Genomic DNA, 20,957 nt, shown 5'->3' with positions numbered 1-20,957 from the left:
AATATGGATTTCGTCCCACAGGATCTACAGCTGATGTGTCAACTTTGATATCACACAAGATCAGTGAATCTACAAATAAAGGCGTCATTCCCAAAACAATAACTCGACATATCAAAAGCCCTTGATAGGATTCCGCTACAGCCTGCTAGCTATGGAATATCATTGGCCTATTCCTATTTTTTTTATTGTTTATTTATTATTAATTAATGTTATTATTGTGGGGAAAAGAAGTAAAGGATACAGGGAGGACCTCTGATGATAGAGGGCCCACTGGCGGGGGGCGCAACTGCCGGAGGGGAAGTTAAGGGAAAAGTGATCGGCAGCGAATTTGTTCAAGGTGCGACCGTCTATATTTGTCCTAATGAATAGGTGAGTACGGGTGGGCAAGGGCTCTGCCTGGGCGTATCACCATCGATGGGTGGGACGGTTCCACACCGGATCCTTTGAAGCTGGAGCACCCTAGTACCGAGAATACCCCTGGCAGGGCGGCACGAGGCCAGTGTCCGGAGGAGAGTTGGGGGCGACAGGAAGTTGCGACCCGCCAACTCTATAAGCACGAAGAGATGGATTAGAGAGAGAGCGCCCTAGGTCACGATGAAGATAGATTAGTTGGAACTAGGAATAGAACACTAGGGTAAGCTCTCAGACTAAATCTATTATAAGAGATACGAGAATAAGTCGACCGAAAGCACGAGTATCGGCCGCTTAGTTAAATGCTAGTTGTCTGGAATACGCATTAGTGGAAAGGAAAATCTAACAGGGATCGCATGTTAGGAAGAAGATAAGCACCCTTAACGTTTCAGAAGAAAAGCACAAGAAGGAAGAATTCTTCAGAATGTCTTCTCGTTAATTCGAAGGACGCCAACGGTAGTGGTGTGCACGGGCGGAGGCAACATTCTGTAACAGTCAAAATAATTGACTGAAGGATCTAACAATTGTAGGCAGACATGCCTGAAGGTCTCAGTAACAACAGGTAACTAGAGAAGAAGTGAACTCGGAGGTCGATAGAGTGGGCGATAATACCTATGACAGGTAGGGCCCTGAGAACTCTGGTGGTGTGGTCGCTTAGGGAAGATATCGGAAGTGTCCGATCAAGATGGAGAGCCGTGGAAAACGGGAAGAAAATATTAGCCTATGTAGATGGAGCGGTCTCTCCGTACTCAAAATGAACTTCGAGCGACACTTGTCACCCTTATCCAAACAGTTTTTGAACTCCTGAAAGAAGGAAGTGAATAAAATTTGGCAGAAAAGCAGGGAGGTCTCAGTCAAGAATGGTTGACTGGAGAATAAATAGACTTGGAGTTCGACATAGGCGGGCGGTAATACCTATCATAGGTAGGGCCCGGGGAGCTCTGTTTGGTGTGGTTGCTGAGGAAAATGTCGAAAGTATCCGACAAAGATTGAGAGCCGTGGAAAACGGACAGAAGACATTAGCCTATGTAAAGGGAGCGGTCTCTCCATACTTAATATGGAAATAAAGCAACACTTAAGCACCCTTATTGGGCGTTTTGCACGCCTGCAGGAGGAAGTGTTAAAAATTCGGCAGAGAAGCCGGGAGGTATATCAGTCATAAAGGCTGACTATACAATGAGGGGACACAGGGTGTGCCCCTTCCCAAAATGCCACGGATGGGCATGCGCATTCTAGGGTTGAATGCCGCAAACATCCTCAAGTAATTGAAGTCTGTTGTCTGACGGTCCGCAGTGCATGATTTGAACCCTACGAACCACGAACCAAAAGAGAAAGATTACGAGATTAGCCCTATAGGGGTTAGAGCTGAGGTAACTCCGAAAGAAGGTGCTTCTTAGAATAGTCGAAAAGGGACAGTTAAGACTAGAGTAGTCTATCGGAATCGCCTGGTTATGATTAGACAGCTTACAACGTCAGTTGGACCACATAATTAAGCAGGAGTCAACGAGCGACCCTACTAACTTAGTGATGGTGGGGGTTTGACGGGTGGAATAGGGGTTATAGCGGGGCTATTAATGGTGGTAATGTGCTTTTTGAAGAAGTGGATGTATGGAATTGAGTGTTCGAAATGCCTCTTGGCGACCCATGGCGCTGCAGGGAGCAGCCCTGGTCAGGAATCACAAAGGGTCTGCATTAACCTGGCGAAGCTACAGACGAGCGACGGGGAACCCGCCCCAAATCCACCCCTACGACAAGAAGTTGAACCTACAGAATATTTTTAAACACTATTAAGTGATGTCAATGTAGGACTAATTGCATGCTTAATGTTCCAAAACGAAGAAAAAAAAAAAGAGACACTTTTCATTATTACCGATTTTGTTACACGAACTTTGTACTTATGAAACCACCACTACGAACTGTTATTGAACACTCTGAGTTAAGGCAGTAGCCATTTATATGAACTTTCAACTTCTGCATGACATTTATTTTTATTTGTTTTGCATGTAATTCAGCAAATTCTCACTTTCAGAGTAGGCCAGAATTGTGTTATGAGATGAGAGAATCTCTTTGAGTGTTAACGGACATGGGGTGCCGTTATCCTGTGGAGAGCGTCGCCCCATGGGGGGCGAATGTAACACTAAAGAGAGGCCACATCAGACCTGTAGGGTTGATGTGACGTTTCTTTTGGTTAAAAGTAATTTTTTGTTCCCGGACGATGATCAGGTTGAAGGAATAAAAATTATTATTAATTTTTTTTTGTCAATAAATTCTGAGCTAAGTCTGTTGTTTAGATGGCGGCGGCAAAAGTGCCTTTGTAGCGAGAGGTTAAATCACATTCTAGACTTCAAAAGCGAAAAAGAATGCATAAAATATTTTAGCCAAAATGCACAGGCGTTTGATCTACAATGGCCGAAATCATAGTTGTGCAGTAGCCGGAGGGGTGGGGATTTCACACCCGCAATTGGCAAAACTATGAGCCAAGTTGATCTGTGAGGTAGACAAGCTGAAAAAAGTCGGGTTGTTTTTGATCTGAGAGAAACACACGCAGTGACTCGGCATTATGTTTTAGAACAAAGAATAGGAAAAAAATGAATTGTCCGAAATTTCAAAACAATAATATGACGTATCGAGAATTGTCATTTGGTGAATCAGGTCGAACGAAAATTGAAGTTATGAAATATTTTTGCTCGGATGGGAAAATGTGTTGTCCGATAAGTTCAAAGCGACAAATGCATTCTTGGTCTTTTGACGTAAACAAAATGTCTGATATAATGGAATGGCCGACAACCAGAACTTAATTCAAAGATAAACTAAAATTCCTTTGAATTATCAAAGCGAAAAATGAGATCAATAGATAATTTTAAAACAAATAAAATTGCGTGATTTACTAGATATGGAAAAATTCCATTAGTAAGCCAGGGAGGAGTTAAATAATACAACGTGTAAGTTGGGCGTTAATTAAGGGAGGAGTCAATCAAATTTTGGAAATGGACCAATGAAAAAGGGCCCTGTCGAAGTATAATCAACCAATGAGAAAAGGCCCCGTCAGATTATAATCAAGCAATTTGATTGATCGATGACGAACATGGGTGTCGTCATCATTCCATAATTGTATTATAAAAGAAATGAAAAATCAGAGATAAAGTCAGAAGAGAAGAGAGAGTCCGGAATCAGAGTCAAAGAGAGCTAAGTCTCGGCAGAATCACCTCTCCTCTCTCTCCCCCTCGCTTGTTGCCTGATAACTCAACGCTTATAACGTGTCGATCACTTAACGAGAATTACGCAAAGTCCGCGATACCGACCAGGTATTTCAACAACAGAAGCTCAGTTGTAGAACTAACTGCTTGCTTGAATTAATTGTCAATTATATGTATATGCTGTAAATACTTTTTTTATGAATTTCCGAAATATATATTATATTAACCAACCTCCGGAGTTTTGTTGCTGATGTGCGTTGATCCCTATATGTGTATATTTCTTTATTTGCCATTTGTGACACCGTATCCGTCAATGAACACCCAGAATAACTAGACGATCCACGGAGAACAGGCCTTGAGGACCGAGCATCCGAGAAGAATCCCTAACGCCTTAACGAAGAACTCACTGGGTGATGCGACGTACTAACGGTTGGCAGACCTGGTTGCCCTGTCGACATATCATAACTGTACCGGCCAGGGTGCAGATCATAGCTGGGCCGCGATTACAGGGGTCAAGGACGTGTAAGATCACACGTTTCAAGGTCACAATTTTGATGGATTTTTTACTAAGTTTTTTGTATTGTTATTTGTTTGATTTTATTAGTTTAATGGGAATGTGTTTCTTGGTGTAACTTCTGCATTATGTGTTTTGTTTTTAACATAATTCAACATTTTTTTTTGCTTTCGAGTAAGATATTTCTTTCATTTTTTTTTTTTTTTTACAAACGGATTCCCGCTTATCAATGCTCAAAGGCCACTCGAGGTTAGTGTGCATCAGGTGGTTGGTGATACATCATCATGATGACAGGTAGTGGTGAAATTTGGGGAGAATTTGATTATTTAAGAGGACAGCTCAACTCAAGAACTTGTTTACATTGGACTTGAAAGCAACCATGTTGTAATGAACTGGGAAGCAGCCCCACAGTATTGTGTTTCACAAGCAGGCAAGTCTAGGAAAGAAACTTTGCTCATGGAATTTTTGTTTAGCTTTAGACATAGACAGGGGAAATTACTGATATTGATTGTAGTTAAATGAGTGTTTGTTGTTTCTTTCATTTATTGGTTTATTTTTTACAAGGGAAGTCACCACTTATCAATGCTTAGGGCTACTCGAGGATAAGGGTTAATATATGTTAGATGGCCGGTGATACACCCCTGTAATGATAAGTAGCGCTGAAAATTTGGTAGAATTTAATTATTTAAAAGAACTCAACAGGAACTTGTTTAAATTGGACTTGAAAACAACCGTGTTAGAGTCAGCCGGGAAGCAGTTCTGCGATTTGAGAAAATGAATATTTCTACAACAAGGAAGAAGATGAAAAAGTTTGGTTGTATTGTCAAGACGATGATCAGCAAAGTTCAGAGGTTAAAGACAAAAATCTTCATTCATATATGCATCTGTTGGGAGAATGACAATTTATACTCCTATAAGTATTTTCATATTAAAAACACTTTTTTTCTATTTATTTAAAAAGAAAATACAACTTTGTTATATATGGGTTGTGAAATTGTATTCATCTGCAAAAGATCTAACTAATTTGCATATTCTTTTCAACATTCATTTTTAAATCCCTATTAGTTTTGTCAGTTTTCTTATGGGATCTTCAGTTTACTATTACGTGTAATTATATTCATGCAGATATTCTGCATGATTTATACTTGCGTAATATTTGTGTAAAAAAGGTTATAGTAAACAGAAACCTCTTTCTAAATATATTTATGTATGTGTATATATATATTTGCTTAAAATAAAATGGCCTACCAAACTCCTTTATCAGTTTTTGGTCTACAGACACGAAACTTAATATATAGGGTATTCGAACTCATGCAAAACTTTATATTTGGGTTTTAGCCGGATAAAATCGGTGCAAAAATGTGAAAATTAAAGAAATGGAATTTGCCAGGTGAAGGTCGAACGACGGCATTATGAATATGCACACATAACATAATAGCTATTGGTTCATGTTTTAATTTTTAAACTTGCAAACATGTCTTCATAGCTCAGGCATTAACGTCAAAGGAAAAAGTAAATCGTAAGCTAAACGTTTTGGTTTTGATTCTCGGTGGTAGCACACAGGTAATTTTTTTTTAACTTTTTGAATCATTACTATATATTGGGCCCAATATAATAATAAATACAAAATCTGCATTAAACAAAATATCAGACCGGGCAATGCCAGGCAGCTTGCTAGTATTTTCATAAAGACATGTTTCTTGAATCTTGGCACCAGTCTTTTGGTTGAAAGACATGCAGTATGTTTAAGGTGATGATATGTGAGAGATTATGAAAGAATAAAGTCTGAAAAGTCAAAATGTTGCAGTAAAACTTTTTATGTCAGACAAAATATTTTAGAATTCTTTCTTAAATGTTCAAATTAATTGGCAAAACCGTCTGAGACCGTGCTGATGTCTTATCACATCGATGGTCATGTGACATTTGATATACCATATATGGGTTTTCTGGATAGGAATCGTGATGGGGGAAGTGGAAGGATCTGGAATGGGCACTTTTTAGGAAAGAGGGTCATCTATAATATAAATCTTACCTGTCTGTTTAAATGTATGTATGTATGTATGTTTGCCTAAAACTTTTGACAGAAGCGACGGATTTTCACGAAATTAGTATCGTTTTGAAGCTCGACCTTTCGGACGACAAATATTGAAAAATTGGCTAAAAACATTAATTCCTTCACCCTCAACTGGGCACTTTTCTACAAGGAGGGATCGCTTTGTTCGCCGATATTTTCAAAAGTCATCCCCTCTTTTCGATTGACTAGCCTTAATTTAAACCTTCACCACTTCCGGTTTGGCGATGGGCACAATGGCAAAGACGTCACTTTTTTTTTTCACATTCTTTTCCTCCTTCGCAATACGTGTTCGAGTCTGCCTGTCTACTACCACTTCTTTTTTCTCTCAATACACACCTCCAAAACACCCGGGAAACGCCAGCCACCCAGGCTAGTTCGTGTATAAAATCATTTTCTTTCAAAGAACCGCTAGACTCTGGAATTCCATTCCAGATCCCTGCTTCCCTAACGGTACTGACATACAGAAGTTCAAGTGTAATGTGAACAGACATCTTGCTGCCCAAATGCCAACATAGTGCCCCAGTAGTTGCTGCCCCTGATAGTAGCCCCCTACACCAAAGTGGCAATGTGCCTTGTTTAGGGTGAAAATGTAATAAAAAAAAAAAAAAAAAAAAAAAAAAGACTGAGCATAGCTGTTGTAATTTCTTAGACGACAGGGAATAACTCTGTTCCTTCCTAAAAGGGGGAGATAATCAATATCTGATAATGTCTGCTGTACTTGACACAAGGTCAGTTTAGAGTAGGAATCTTGTTCTTTGAAAAGGGCACCAAGAGCGTGCAACAAAACCATTTTGGCGAGTGAAATAAACCCTTTATCATCCTCGAATACGAAATACATTTTCATGGAAGAAGAAAAAGGTGATCAAAGAAATTGAAAGATGAAGATGAACTTACGGCATAATCAAACTGTAAATTATATTCGGCATTGTTGACTTTTATTCTTCTTTCAAGTTCTGAAAAAAAAAAATAAAATAAAATAAAACAAAAAAAAAATAAAAATAACGCATGAAGAGAAGTTCCTTCATTAAATTGAAATCATTATTACCTTCTTTGAATCCGTAGATTCTATTGTTGGCATTGCTTTCCCTGATATGTTTTTAGTCAGAATTATTTCTAGAAAGACATTGGAGATTATAGAAGGGACCACGTGAAGGTGTCTTACATCCCAAGTTAAAATGATTTTTGTGGAACAAACTGGATTTGAAGTCGGGGGCCACATGTCGTTAACCATTAGACCACCGTCACCTCCCAAATTGAAGCCAAGGATGGAGAAGATGTTTTATATTTAAAATCTTTAACAAACAAATAGAAGTAAAGTTTTTAAAATTTAAAATGTATACGTCGGAAATAAATATTTCTGAAAATGAAGGGAAAAAAAATCACAAAAAAAATGATGGTGATTTGCAATGGAGATTAAATGAGAGAAAGAAAGGGAAGATAAGGAGAGGAAAGGGAAAAAGAGAGGGGAAGGAAAAATATAGGGAGAAGGAAAAGAAAAGGAGAAAACGAGGAAAAAGGGGAGAAAGGAACAAAAGCGAGAGGAAAAGAAAGAAAAGAAAAGTGAAGAGGAAAGTCAGAGAAAAAGAAGGAGAGGGAGAGAAAGAGGGAGAGGGAGAGAAAGAGGGAGAGGGAGAGAAAGAAGGGGAAGGAGAGAAAGAAGGGGAAGGAGAGAAAGAAGGGGAAGGAGAGAAAGAAGGGGAAGGAGAGAAAGAAGGGGAAGGAGAGAAAGAAGGGGAAGGAGAGAAAGAAGGGGAAGGAGAGAAAGATGGAGAAGGAGAGAAAGATGGAGAAGGAGAGATAGAGAGGGGAAGAGGGAGAGAAAGAGAGAGAGGGAGAGAAAGAGAGAAACAGAAAAAAAGGGAGAAACAATAAGCGGGAAGGGGTTAACTGATGAAGAATTTCAAAAATTAAATATCAAGATTATTGAATAAAAATGTCAACAAATACAACCACTAAATATTCGCCCTACCAGGAACGGGTATGATGTTGTTAAACAATCCCGCTATTTTGGCCTGGGTAATTGGTTTTTTGTTGTTTTGTTCGCACCTGTAATGAATGAGGAAGGCGAAGGGCGTAACAAAACATTGACACAATCAATCACGGATACACGTCATCAGAATGGACGTAAAACAACAACGATGATGCGTAAAAGAAGAAAAATAATAAACGAAAAAATAACATACGACACCGAAATAAAAACAACAATAAAAGAGACCTTGACCGATCACGTGTCATGGTTTGGAGATCCGTCCAAGGATGCGTCGCTGTACGAATCGCTCTTCAATGGTCGGCCTGTCACGCACAAGTTTGACATTGAATTTTTATCAAATACGGATTGAATAGTGGCGTGTATGTATTTAATTCTGTCCGGAGCCAACTTCTTGATTGTCTGCCCCAAAGACTCAAGTATAAACCCAAGTACCGAATGTGTGAAGAGTTGTGGTAATGCTTTGCTAATGCTCAGAACCAACTCTTTGAATAAAGACTCAAGTATAAGTCATAGTACTGAATTCTTCCTGCCAATTTGGAGGCCTGCGGACCACCATCTCGATGCCCCACCCCATTCTCTTGACGTTAGTTGGCCAGAGCACATACATGCCTGTTGGAATTGGCATCTTTTCCCCATAATGAATTAGCACTGATCAAGTTCACAAGCCACTCGAGGATAAAGGTTAACGAGATGGATTGACAGTTGAATGATAAAGAATATTATGAAATATTATGAGTGTGTCGAAAATGATCGCTGCTCTATTGTTATTTTCAAGTGTTCGTCTGAGCTTCAATTCAATGGTTTCCACTTGCCAAACTTTCATGAAAAGCACTCGTCTAGCTAAAACCACCATCAATAATTTCCCTCACTCTTCATCTGTGCCTAAACCTAAACGTAGATTCCATGAACAAAGCTTCTTTCTTAGAACTACGTGCCTATGGAACTCTCTTTAGTTTTCCTGCTTTCCAGTTGACTACAATATGGTCGTCTTCAAGTCCAACATGAACAAGTTCTTGATGAGCCGTTCTTTTCAGCATTAACACTTATCCTCGAATTGCCTCCGGCCCTTGATAAATGGTAACTCCTTTGTATAAAAAAAAAACTGAATAAAAGTTCTTAAGTGTGGGCCATACTAAGAATACAATTGCAAATTACTTAGGAATTCTGCATGGTCATGACTAATGAAATGAGTGTATGCCACCTAATGGATTAAATGAGTTCCATTTTAAATTCTCTCCAGATTGCCGAAGTTTAACAGAAAGATTCCCAAGTTCAACAAGACACACCTGAAGTGTCACTTTTTATTTATACCAATCTTTTAATCTATGAAACTCAATATAATTACAGAGCATATAACAAATAAATGACAAAAGTCTATATTCCAAATTTCAAGATGTTAACCATCTTACAATTTATTTCTTTAAGTATGCTGACATGCATTGATAGGTGCTTTTTCTTCTGAGGAGCTAACACAGAATAGATTCATCGATTGATATAATAATTAAATGAACAATTATGCGCCACAAAACAGGTGCTGTCAGGAATCGTGCATGTTAAAGGAATAAATGGTAAGATGGTCAACATCTTGAAATTTGGAAAATAGACTTATTATATATATATATATATATATATATATATATATATATATATATATATTGATAATGTACATTTGTCTTGGCAGCAAACTAAAAGCAATTCTGAGCGTAAAAATAAATGTTTCTGCAGGTCACGAGGGCTGCACTGCTTTCTAACTTTGTAGGCATGTACACATGTTAGACAAAAGGATATTAAAAAGGTGCTCCGGGTTGTTGTTGGCAGTGAAAATGATTTTGTGGCTGTTTATTAAGTCAGTTGCTAGACATCAATGAATTCAAACGCAGGTAAACAAGGCGTTAGAATATGGCAGGTGTTGTATTCGCTTGATTGCACGTCCCTGAACGATTTCCAGGCGGCCAATGTTCTGAGCAAGATGTGAGTTCCAGAGTTATGATGCAGATTTACCAACTTTTAATGCCATAAATTTCTTCTGAATCCACAACTCTGCAAGAAAAGGTATAGGCCTATGTAACAACCCACACAGTGGTTTTTGAGGATTGACACGTTAATTTTCTTTTCCTTAATGTATTACTAAAAATCTTTTGTAAATACAACATTAATACTGAAATTTCAGCACTTGTGCGAAGGTACAAATTTTTTGGTTTTTAGTTGTGATATTTGAAGAGTGCATAGCAGAGGCAGACAAATGCAATTTAAGGACTGAATTGAAAATCTCACAACAATAAATGCATGTTTTTTTTTTGTTTTGTTTTTTTACAATAGATTTAAGAAACTTATGATAACACAAAATACGGGGATTTTTTTTTTAAACACAAATTAGAGATTAAAAATTTTTTGTAAGAAAGCCAACATTCTGAAATTTTCGAATTCATGTTTTGCTTTGTCCTGAGAAAGTGTTTGTTACATTTTTATTGAATTTAAATAGATATAAGAAACTTAAAATAGAGTTTTCTGCCCCTAATGTATGCTTGTCTGCCCCTGCTATGCACTCTTCAAATGTCCCAACTGAAAATCAAAAAAGTTGCATTAGTGCACAAGTGCCAAAATTTCATGCGTAGATTTAATTGACTTCATAAAACAGTTAAACATTCATATATACTAGTGGGGCTTGTAAAAATTTCACGACGGCATCTTTCATATGCAATATATTGATGCTGGACATTCTGTGGACGTTTAGCATGAATAGAGACCCCATGATATTGTAGCCCTTTGGTTAAAACTAGAAAAGTATTCATCTAAGTAATCTGGTTAATGTAGTGTCAGAATATATCTTGTTATTACGATTTATCTCCAATATCCTGACATATTTTCATTGCATGGATGCCTAGCACGAATGGAAACGCCACAATATTATACCATTTTAGACAGAACAGATACTACTCTTAGACCGTAGCCAGAAGACCAAGAAGGTATATTTTAGTTTCATGTATGACCCAAAATTGACATAATTTTTTTAGTCCAAATTTTTCATTTTTACATTAAATCTTTGGTGGTTGGGAGACCCTATTTATTAAAAAGAAGGATAGAAGGTGATAACTAGGGCTATGACAACAGCATATTCTTTTTCTTATTTTGATTCTCAGATATATATCCATTGATATCTTATGTAGAATGATGTGATTCTCGGTTTATTAATTGTGTGTAACTGTGTTGGATATATACTCGAGAGTAAAAACAATGAAAAGAATATGCTGTTGTCATAGCCCTAGTGCAAACGTATTATGAACATTAAATTAGAGTATCTATATACTAATAATTGAATGTTCGTAGTATATTATCACCTTCTATCTTCCTTTTTAATAAATAGGGTCTCCTGATTGAATAATTTATAATCTGAAAACGGTGACACAAGTAAGTACATATGTTAAAAGGTATTATCGTATTAATATATAGATTATAAAAGATTAATGGTTAACAATTAACGAAGCTGTAGTATTCATGCCCATATGCCTTTATTTTCTTTTAAAGTTGATGAGTGCTTTTATTTTCTGATGAGTTAAGGGCGGAATAAATTCAAGAATTGACATCGTAATTAAATGAATGATTCTGCGCTACGAAACAGGTGCTGCCAAGAATTGTGCATGTCAACATACTTGAAGAAATAAACCGTAAGATGGTCAACATATCGACATTTAGAATATAGAATATTGTCATTTATTTGTTATATGTTCTGTAGTTGCATTGAGCTTCATAAATTAAAGGATCAGTATAAATAAAAGTGAAATATAATTGAAAAAAAATATTTCCCCATAAATAAATAAATATAATTATTATTTCTTCATCCCTACAGACACTAGTATTTCATGCTTATACAATCATCAGAGTAGGGGGTAACAATTCCTGCTGGTCGGGAGATTTGAATCCAGCCACAAAGCCAATTTTTACTCCATTTACTACGCCGTTACCTCCAAACCACAAAATAATTGCCACAACAATGTAGTGATTTTTTTTTTTTTTTTTTTACATCGGCATCACCACTTATCAAGACCCAGGGGCCACTCGAGGATAAGGGTTAAAGAGTGTACAGTAGTCAATTGGACAATATAGTAATTGTCAGTAATGGAAATTCAGTAAATTTGTTAACTTAAGGGAAACGGCTTATCAAGAACTTGTTTACATTGGACTTGAAAACAACCATATTGTAGTCAGCTGGAAAGCAGGAAAACGGAAGACAGTTTCACAGGCGTGCAGTTCTAAGAAAGAAGATTTGTTCATGGAATCTATGTTTAGGTTTAGGCACAGTGAAAAATGTATCCAATTGTAATCTTATTCTAAAATTTAAAGAGTTTTTTTATTTTTTACATAGACATCACCACTTATCCAGGCCCAGCGGCCACTCGAGGATAAGGGTTAAAGAGTGTACAGTAGTCAATTGGATAATATAGTAATTGTCAGTAATGGAAATTCAGTAAATTTGTTAACTTAAGGGGAACGGCTTATCAAGAACTTGTTTACATTGGACTTGAAGACAACCATATTGTAGTCAGCAGGAAAGCAGGAAAACTATTTAAAATAAAAACATTTCATATCAACAAAGCTGCAAACAACCGATTGCCAAATGCATCTGTTTACTGTTTGAAATTGTCAGCAAATAAAACAATTTATTTCTTTTGTTAGAAAATTTGAAATGAATTGGTTAAGTACTTTTCATGCATGTATCATGATAGCTAGTGCAACATTTGACTTTTTTTTTTTAGTATGACATGCACTACCATTATGTAAATTCATAACAAAATGTCTGTTCACAAAGTGGTCCACAGCAATGAATTATACATTTTTTAATTATTATTTTTAATTATTTAGAAAACATTATAAGTGTGTGATTATAAAAAGAAATAGAAGATGTATAATTCATTGCTGTAAACCAGTTTGCAAACAGACACCTTGTTATTAACTCAAACATTAGACAATCCAAAATGTTCAAATGATGGAAGTTGTGAACGTTGCATGAAAACTAATTGACTGTCTTTAGTTTACATTTCCCAGATAGTGCCCATCCTTAAGTATTCTTGAAGATGCTAGATAATTATGGAATGTAGTTTGCTCAAAGCATTGTGTGAGTTATGTATTTAGGTAAGAAGGCTGTCCCAATGTAAGGAATGAAAATTTGTTGGTGTTAAGGAAAAAAGACAAAAAACAAGTGAAGTATATATATAATTAAATAATTATTCTTTACATCTACAGACACGAGCGTTTCGTGCTTAAGCAATGATCAGTGTAGGGGGGGGGCAATTCCTAACCGTCATGGGATTCGGACCCAGCCACAAAGTCACCTTTAACTCCATTTGTCAAGCCTCTACCACAAGACTACCATATATATATATATATATATATATATATAGCAGACCTGGTAAATAGTGAAAACTTGAAGGTGCTCAATACTGTTGCAGAGCAAATATATATTTCTTTATTTTATTACCGTTTTATCTGTTTAGTTACACATGTTTCCGCTACCGAATTGTATCAACAATCCAGCGAAGTTACTGGATCGTTAATACGATTCGGTAGCGGAAACATGTGTAACTAAACAGATAAAACGGTAATAATATATATATATATATATATATATAATAAATTCCACAGCCAAACAACGTTGCAGCTCACAAGAGCCATGACAGTCAACGACCTGGAAGTCCAAGACTCGAGTTTCGCCCTCATTTGGGCTCATCAGTTAGACACATCCGAGCTCAGGATTCGAAACCCGAGCCTCTTGCATGCGAGGCAAGCACTCTACCAACTGAGCAAACGCCCCGCACACAAGAATTTCTATTAACCAACACAGATAAAGCAAACCGCGCCGAAACCCGACTGTGAAATATATATAAGTAGTCTGGCAAGGCCACAAAGGAGACAACTGAAGCAGCAAAATTGACACTGGCTTGCAGGACATTAAATATACAAATGTAGGCAAATTTGGGCATCTTTCATTGGTTTGAAAATATAAGTTCTTTTTTTTACCAATTTTCATAAAATTTTAACCATAGAATACTATTATAATCTTCAAAAAAACCTGCAAATTTTCACATAGCTTTGGTTCTATGAGAAAAAAAACTATGAGCACTTCACTATTCAATTTGGTTACCAGTATATTAGTGGCCTGGCAAGGCGACAGGGGAGACAACAGAAGCAGCAAAACTAAAGCTGGCCTGCTAGGACACTATATATACAAATGTAGGCAAATTAGGGTATATTTTATTGGTTTTAAAATATAGGTTCTTTGTTAGCAATTGCCATAAAATTTAAATAGAATCATATTATAATCTTCAAAAAGCCTGCAAATTTTCATGTAGTTTCGTCTGATAGAACCAAATTATGAGCATTTCAATATTCAATTTGGCTACGAGTTTGTGTGTGGGTATGTATATATATATATATATATATATATATATAATTATTTTTTTACTATAATAATTAAATATACACACACACACACACACCACTTTTTGGTAATTTTATAAGTTTGAAATCCCAGAGACTATTGATCAGAATTTAACAAATGAGGATTCGTTGGAAAGTAAATGAACTGAATTGTGTAGTGGGCTATGTGTCATTTGCCGTTAACATTAAATTAATATAGAAAAGTGATCCCCTACTTTCTACTCGTTTCCTGGGATTTTAACTTATTTTCGTTTTCAGCACCCTCGAAAACCTTTAAAGGATTTTTTGAGGGTGGAAAAATACTGCACTTTTACCAATATTTCAATCATAGTCATTTGTTTTCTTAGTTTTGCATATAAATTACAAAATATCTGATATTTCCCCAAAACGTCTGGCCTTGATGGTGGGAAGACTACAACTTGCTATGGTTTTAAATGATCTAGAATAACAGCAAATATTTCTCATATGTTATATCTCCCTTCTTTTGTTTTCATACATAAAATAAATTTTACAGTGTATAAGGATTATTTGAAACTGGAGATATTCATAATCGTGCCCTATTTCCAAAAGAGGGCAGATATAACATACAAGAAATATTTGGAATCAAGTCTTCCCTTGCTGTTACTTGAGATCATTTGAAATCATAGCAGCAAGTTCAAGTCTCCTCTCCATCAAGGCCAGAAGTTTGGGGGAAATATATATTATCTTCATATATAATATTTTGATTGCTGAAATTCCCCTCTGGACCAAATTACCGTAGATTGATAATAACAGATGTCACATACAAATTTATTATGTCTGAACCATTATCCACTATCTTATGTAACTTTAGAATGCCGTTTTATGTACCTTTATTTGTTATAATAAAATCCTACATTATATCCTATGAGAGACATCATCATGATTGTCAATATCTTTAGAGGAAGTAGTTCCTATTTTTCTCTCTAAATCTAAAGTCCCACCATCACTCCAATCAAGACCGGGAAAATATATACACATTGTAACTATATTGCCCAACACTCTTCTTAACTAGCTCATACACTCATAGGCATACAATTACCTTTCCACTTCCCAATTAAAAAAAAATAACAATTTCTCCCTACTAATCTCATTGGCTGAGAACATAATCTATTATTCCAGAATAAACACCTTCTTACTAAAACGAACACATCAGAGCTTTACAAATATGGCCGCTCTCTCTACATGAAGCAACAGTTTTATGAATATTAAACCAAATACAAAATTATTAAATGCCTCTAATCATATAGTTACATACTTATATCTTCACATTTATGTGCAACTACCGCCCTACAAAAAAAAAAAACAGTCCGTGAAATAAGATACATACAATTTACAAATATCATGTTTTTTTTCTTTTTTTTGCTTATGATTATACTGAGAAAACCAACAACGGTGCTATTTCTTTTTTGTTGTTTTTTGTGTTCGCTTTTTTTATAATGGGCCATTTCCTATGTTATACGTTTTTCTTTATTTACATTTTTTTTCGATACCTATGCACACATTAACATCGTGCATGTACCCCCCGCCACCAGAAAAAAAAAACAAAAAACAAAATAGCCCTTAAGCATAACATTTTTATTCACTGTTACCATTGTTTACTTTGCATTTCCTGCATTAGTAGCTTAGAAGTAAGTTGACAACGCAATACCATGTGCATGTGTTTGATTATCGACAAATTAGTGACACACTTTCCTTTAACAGGACTTTTTTTCCTTTTGTTAATTAGTATTTGCGCCTTGGGATTCTGACAGTGATTATCAAGGTTAACTATGGACCAAATATTCTGACAACCCCCCTCCTATTCTCCACTCACAGGATAGGGTGTCTATGCCAAGAGCTATTCTTAATATGGTAATGTTGCAGGTGACAGAGGAGGTTCGGGTGTCCATTCTGAAAGCCATTCTTAACATGAGGAGGTTGGGGGTTGGCCAACAACAACAACCGAACTTTGTTTTTACGAAGAGGAGGCTGTTTGATTATAGACCAATTATATTTTTTAAGATAAATCTTAACCTTAGATCCACCTACATTCATTCCTTCAAAATGTGGACTTTTTTAGGCTTTCTACTATGCTGCTTTCTTTGTTGGTTCATAGTATTTACACGTTGGGATCCTGACAGCGATTATCAAGGTTAAATTTGTGGAAAATATTTGGACAGTCACCCCCACTACCAAAATGATGTGTCTATTCTGAAAGCCATTCTTAACAGGGGGGTGTTGCCGGTGACCATTTTGAAAGTAGTTCTTAACATGAGGAAGTTGGGTGTTGGACAACAATACTTTAATTTTTTTACAAAGTGGAGAGGAGCATCCTTCCACCAGGCAATGCTGGTTAATGGGTCCTGCTAGTATATATATATATATATGTATGTATAAATACACCACCTTTTTTGTCAATTTACTAAGTTCCAAAACTCAGCAACTATTGATCAGAGTTTAACAAATGAAGGCTTGTTAGAAAGGTAATGACCTGAATTGTGTAGTGAGTTATGTGACATTTGCCTTTAAGGTTGCACATTAAGGGGATCGTCCATCATCCAGAGCCTATTTTTGGCACTTTTTTATAGCCATAAAATGTTTCAATCACGAATCAAGAAAAATTATATATATATATATATATATATATATATATATATAAATTTCTTTTAACCTTATTCCTAATTTCGATTTCATTTTATTTATCAAAATAAAATTAATAACTTCGTTTTCTTTATTTTGTTTTTAAATATTTCCAGGAATATCTGCCTTACTCACGATTAAAATGCTAGTTTTATTTTGGTGTCTTTAACTCCCCCCCCCAACCCATATTTTTGCTGATAAGGAGACTATGTTTTAAAAGAACAAAATTTTTGTCAAATTATTGTCAATATTTATTGTCAATTTCAATAAAACGAACATCGTTTCTGAAACGATCATACAATAGGGTTGATTTTGTTTGTTTTTTCCTTTTGAAACTGATTTTTAATTCACAATTATGAACAGTTTTACTCAATATATATATATATATATATATATATGCGCAGTAGCGTCCAAAACTAAGGGACAAAATTTTAAAATCTTATGTTTTAGAAATAACAACTGTGAAAAACTGAAATTTTGACAACTGGTAATCGTTATCATCCATAATAAAATACTAAAATTTGAATCATTTGCAAAGGATAGAAACAAAAATTATAATTATTTATTGATTTTCAAAATAGGAACGTCCAAAAGTAAGGGAAAAATTGAGAAAAACAACGTAAACAGCAAAAAAAAAAAAAAGAAAAAAAAAAGAAAAGAAAAATCCATGTACAATCAATATTTAGTAAATGAGCCCTTGCTTTCAATGACAGCTGCACATCGACTACAAGAACGAATCAGTTTTTAACAATCCTCGATACTAATTTTAGACCATTCTTCTTGAAGTTTCACCCACAAATCCTCCATGTTAGTAGGATTTCTTTCCATAACTTTCACTTCTAAGGTCTTCCAAAGATTTTCTATTGGATTTAAGTCAGGACTTTGCGGTGGCCAATCCATAATTTGGAAATCTTGCTCGCTAAGGTAACTCATTACCACCTTTACCTTGCAACATAGGGCATTATCTTACATAAAGGTAGCCCTATCAAAACTTGAATTTTGTATGATTGGCATAACATGATCATGAACAATGTTTTTATAGATCTGCACGTTTATATGAGTTTGTAACCGGACAAGGGGTGTTGTACCTTGGCTAGAAAACATTCCAAATACCATGACATTTCCACCCCCAAACGTTTCACTTTCTCTGAAATCTTTCTAATGGCGTGCTTTTCCTTGTATAGCTTCACAATAGCTTGTCTCACAGAGTAATCAAGTTTTTTGGCGTTTCACCATGGTGCCGGCTGATGCAATGTTTACAAATGACTAAGTAAGACTTATTCTTTAGAGGAAAGAAAAAAATTTTAAATATAGCATACTGTTTACATTGTTTTTCTCAATTTTGTCCCTTACTTTTGGACGTTCCTATTTTGAAAATAAATAATTGTTATAATTCTTTTTCTATCCTTTGCAAATGATTAAAATTTTAGTATTTTATTATGGATGATAACTACTAGTTGTGAAAATTTCAGCTTTTTCACAGTTGTTATTTCTAACAAATATTAGGTTTTAAAATTGTTATATCCTTACTTTAAATAAGAATACAGCAATAAACACGGGGTTATGGGTGAAAGACAAAGGGGTTTATTTACAAGGGAATACAGGTGACATAAGAGTTACTCGACATCTTGTCTTATTCTCTTCCTGTCTTTTTTTCTTCTCTCTCAGTCACGTGAGAGGGTATAGCTCATTTCATCTATGAAGGGTACATTAAACCATTCTCCCAATTCTTCTTGAGATTATACCTTCTTCCCAAAAACTCTTCCCTGCCCGATAATTTTTGAAGAAAAATTTATCCCCGTCATTGTAAGTCTTGTACCTTACATTATCCTTGATACTTTTTACTTTTTCTCTTGGGATTAAGCGGTCAAACACTGAACGTACCTTCCTGGCAAGCAATTTCAGCTGGGGATGATTTAGCATTTGGATTTGGTGTTATCCTACATACTGCTAAGAATTTTTTTAATGCTTTTTTCTTCCGTGTTGATGTTATTATTCTTTTTTAAAGCTCGTTTAAAAGTATCGACAAATCTTTCCGCTTGTCCGTTTAATTGAGGGTAAAAAGTTGGTGTTATAATGTGTTCAATGGCCAGTGCCTCACAGTATTGCTTGAATTCTTGACCTGTGAACATAGTGCCATTATCACTAACAATTGTTTTTGGAACTCCGAACCGACTAAATACCTCGTCCAGCAATTTTATTGTGTTTGCCACTGTAGGGTGCTTGTATTTAAAAATTTCTGGCCATTTTGACATACTATCTACGATTACTAGGTAATAATATCCCTTCAGAAGTCTTGCGTAATCAATATGGATGCGTGTCCAGGGTACATCTGTTTTAGGCCAAGTTTGCGTTCGTATGGAGGGAGATCTTGCGGCTAGTTGGCAACTTCTACATAATTTCACCATTTCCTCAATATCCTGATCCATCCCAGGCCAGTATGTGAATCCTCTCATTAGGGCCTTCATTCTGGAGATTCCAGGATGTCCCATGTGGAATTCCTTTACGATTTTCTTTTGTAATACTTGCGGTATTACCACTCTGTCTGCATACATCAGAGTTTCATCATATATAGAAAATGGAAACAATTTTAATCCTTTTCTATTCTTTGTGTCTTGTCCCACTTGTTTTTTTTTTATGTTAATAATATATTTATCTGCTTACGCTGCTTTCTTTATTTCCTAAAGTGTAACAGGAAGTTCCCTAACAGTATTTATTAATATATCTGTTAGTTCATTTCTTCTTTTAGCGCTGCTATAACAGTTTCTTCAAATTCAGTTGTACTGGGGATCAATCTCAACAAACCATCTGCAATTTTACTAGATGCTAAGTGTTTTATTTTGAAATCGTAATTGAGCAAAATAATACTCCATCTCTGTAATCTATTTGCTGTATGATTAGGAACCCCTTTTTTCGAACCAAAATCGATAGTAATGGTTTATGGTCCGTTTCCAAGACGAAAGATCTTCCATGAATGAATCTATGAAACTTTCTCACGGCATACACAATTGCCAAACCCTCTTTTTCGATCTGACTGTACTTTTTTTCAGCGGGTAATAAAACCCTTGAGGCATGAGAAATTGGTTTAGTAGATCCATCTTCCATTCTGTGTAGAAGCACCGCTCCTAAACCGTATTCGCTCGCATCTGCCGCTACAATTAGATCCTTTTTCGGATCGTAATGTGCTAACGCTAGATCCGATAACAAACATCTTTTAATTTTTTGGAATACTTCCTCACATTCCTTTGTCCAGAGCCATGTTTTATTCTTCTTCAATAATTCATTTAATGGTGCTCTTAGTTCATGCATATTTGGGATATAAGAATTACAGTAGTTTGCTGGACCCAAGAATGACTGTAACTTCACTACATTGTCTGGTCTAGGCATGTCTCTAATTGCTTGTGTCCTATTTGGGTTAGGTCTTCTACCTTTCCAATCAATTATTTGTCCCAAATATTCAATCTTGTCCATACTAAAATTACATTTTTCGAGAGCCACTTTAAATCGGTAGTCTTCTATTTTCTCCAATACCTTCCGAATATGGTTTTTATGTTCTTCAACATTTTTGCTTCTTATCAAAATGTCATCTAAATAAGCAATTGCAAAGCCTGCTAGCATGGATCCATAATTTGTTGGAATAAATTTGGTGCTACTTTCAACCCAAACGGCAATCGTTTTAGGGAAAATAATCCTTTA

The 20,957-nt window shown here is 35.8% G+C and overlaps 1 protein-coding gene across 10 annotated transcripts in view; it reads right to left on the bottom strand.

Moving 5' to 3' along the window:
* LOC145249487 (phospholipid-transporting ATPase ID-like) overlaps positions 1–20,957 on the bottom strand; it is a 516,252-nt gene that overhangs the window by 116,992 nt on the left and 378,303 nt on the right. For all 10 annotated transcript variants that reach the window (XM_080111088.1, XM_080111082.1, XM_080111081.1 and 7 more), the window contains one exon: positions 7,091–7,149. In XM_080111088.1, coding sequence (XP_079967214.1) covers positions 7,091–7,149 — 59 coding nt within the window. The remainder of the gene's footprint in view (positions 1–7,090; positions 7,150–20,957) is intronic.

The sequence above is a fragment of the Euprymna scolopes genome, chromosome 28 (assembly GCF_053919585.1).
Source record: "Euprymna scolopes isolate OS-2025 chromosome 28, ASM5391958v1, whole genome shotgun sequence".
NCBI lineage: Eukaryota > Metazoa > Mollusca > Cephalopoda > Sepiida > Sepiolidae > Euprymna > Euprymna scolopes.
The sequence above is the reverse complement of the archived record's forward strand: the minus strand, read 5'-3'. Positions and strand labels throughout refer to the sequence as shown.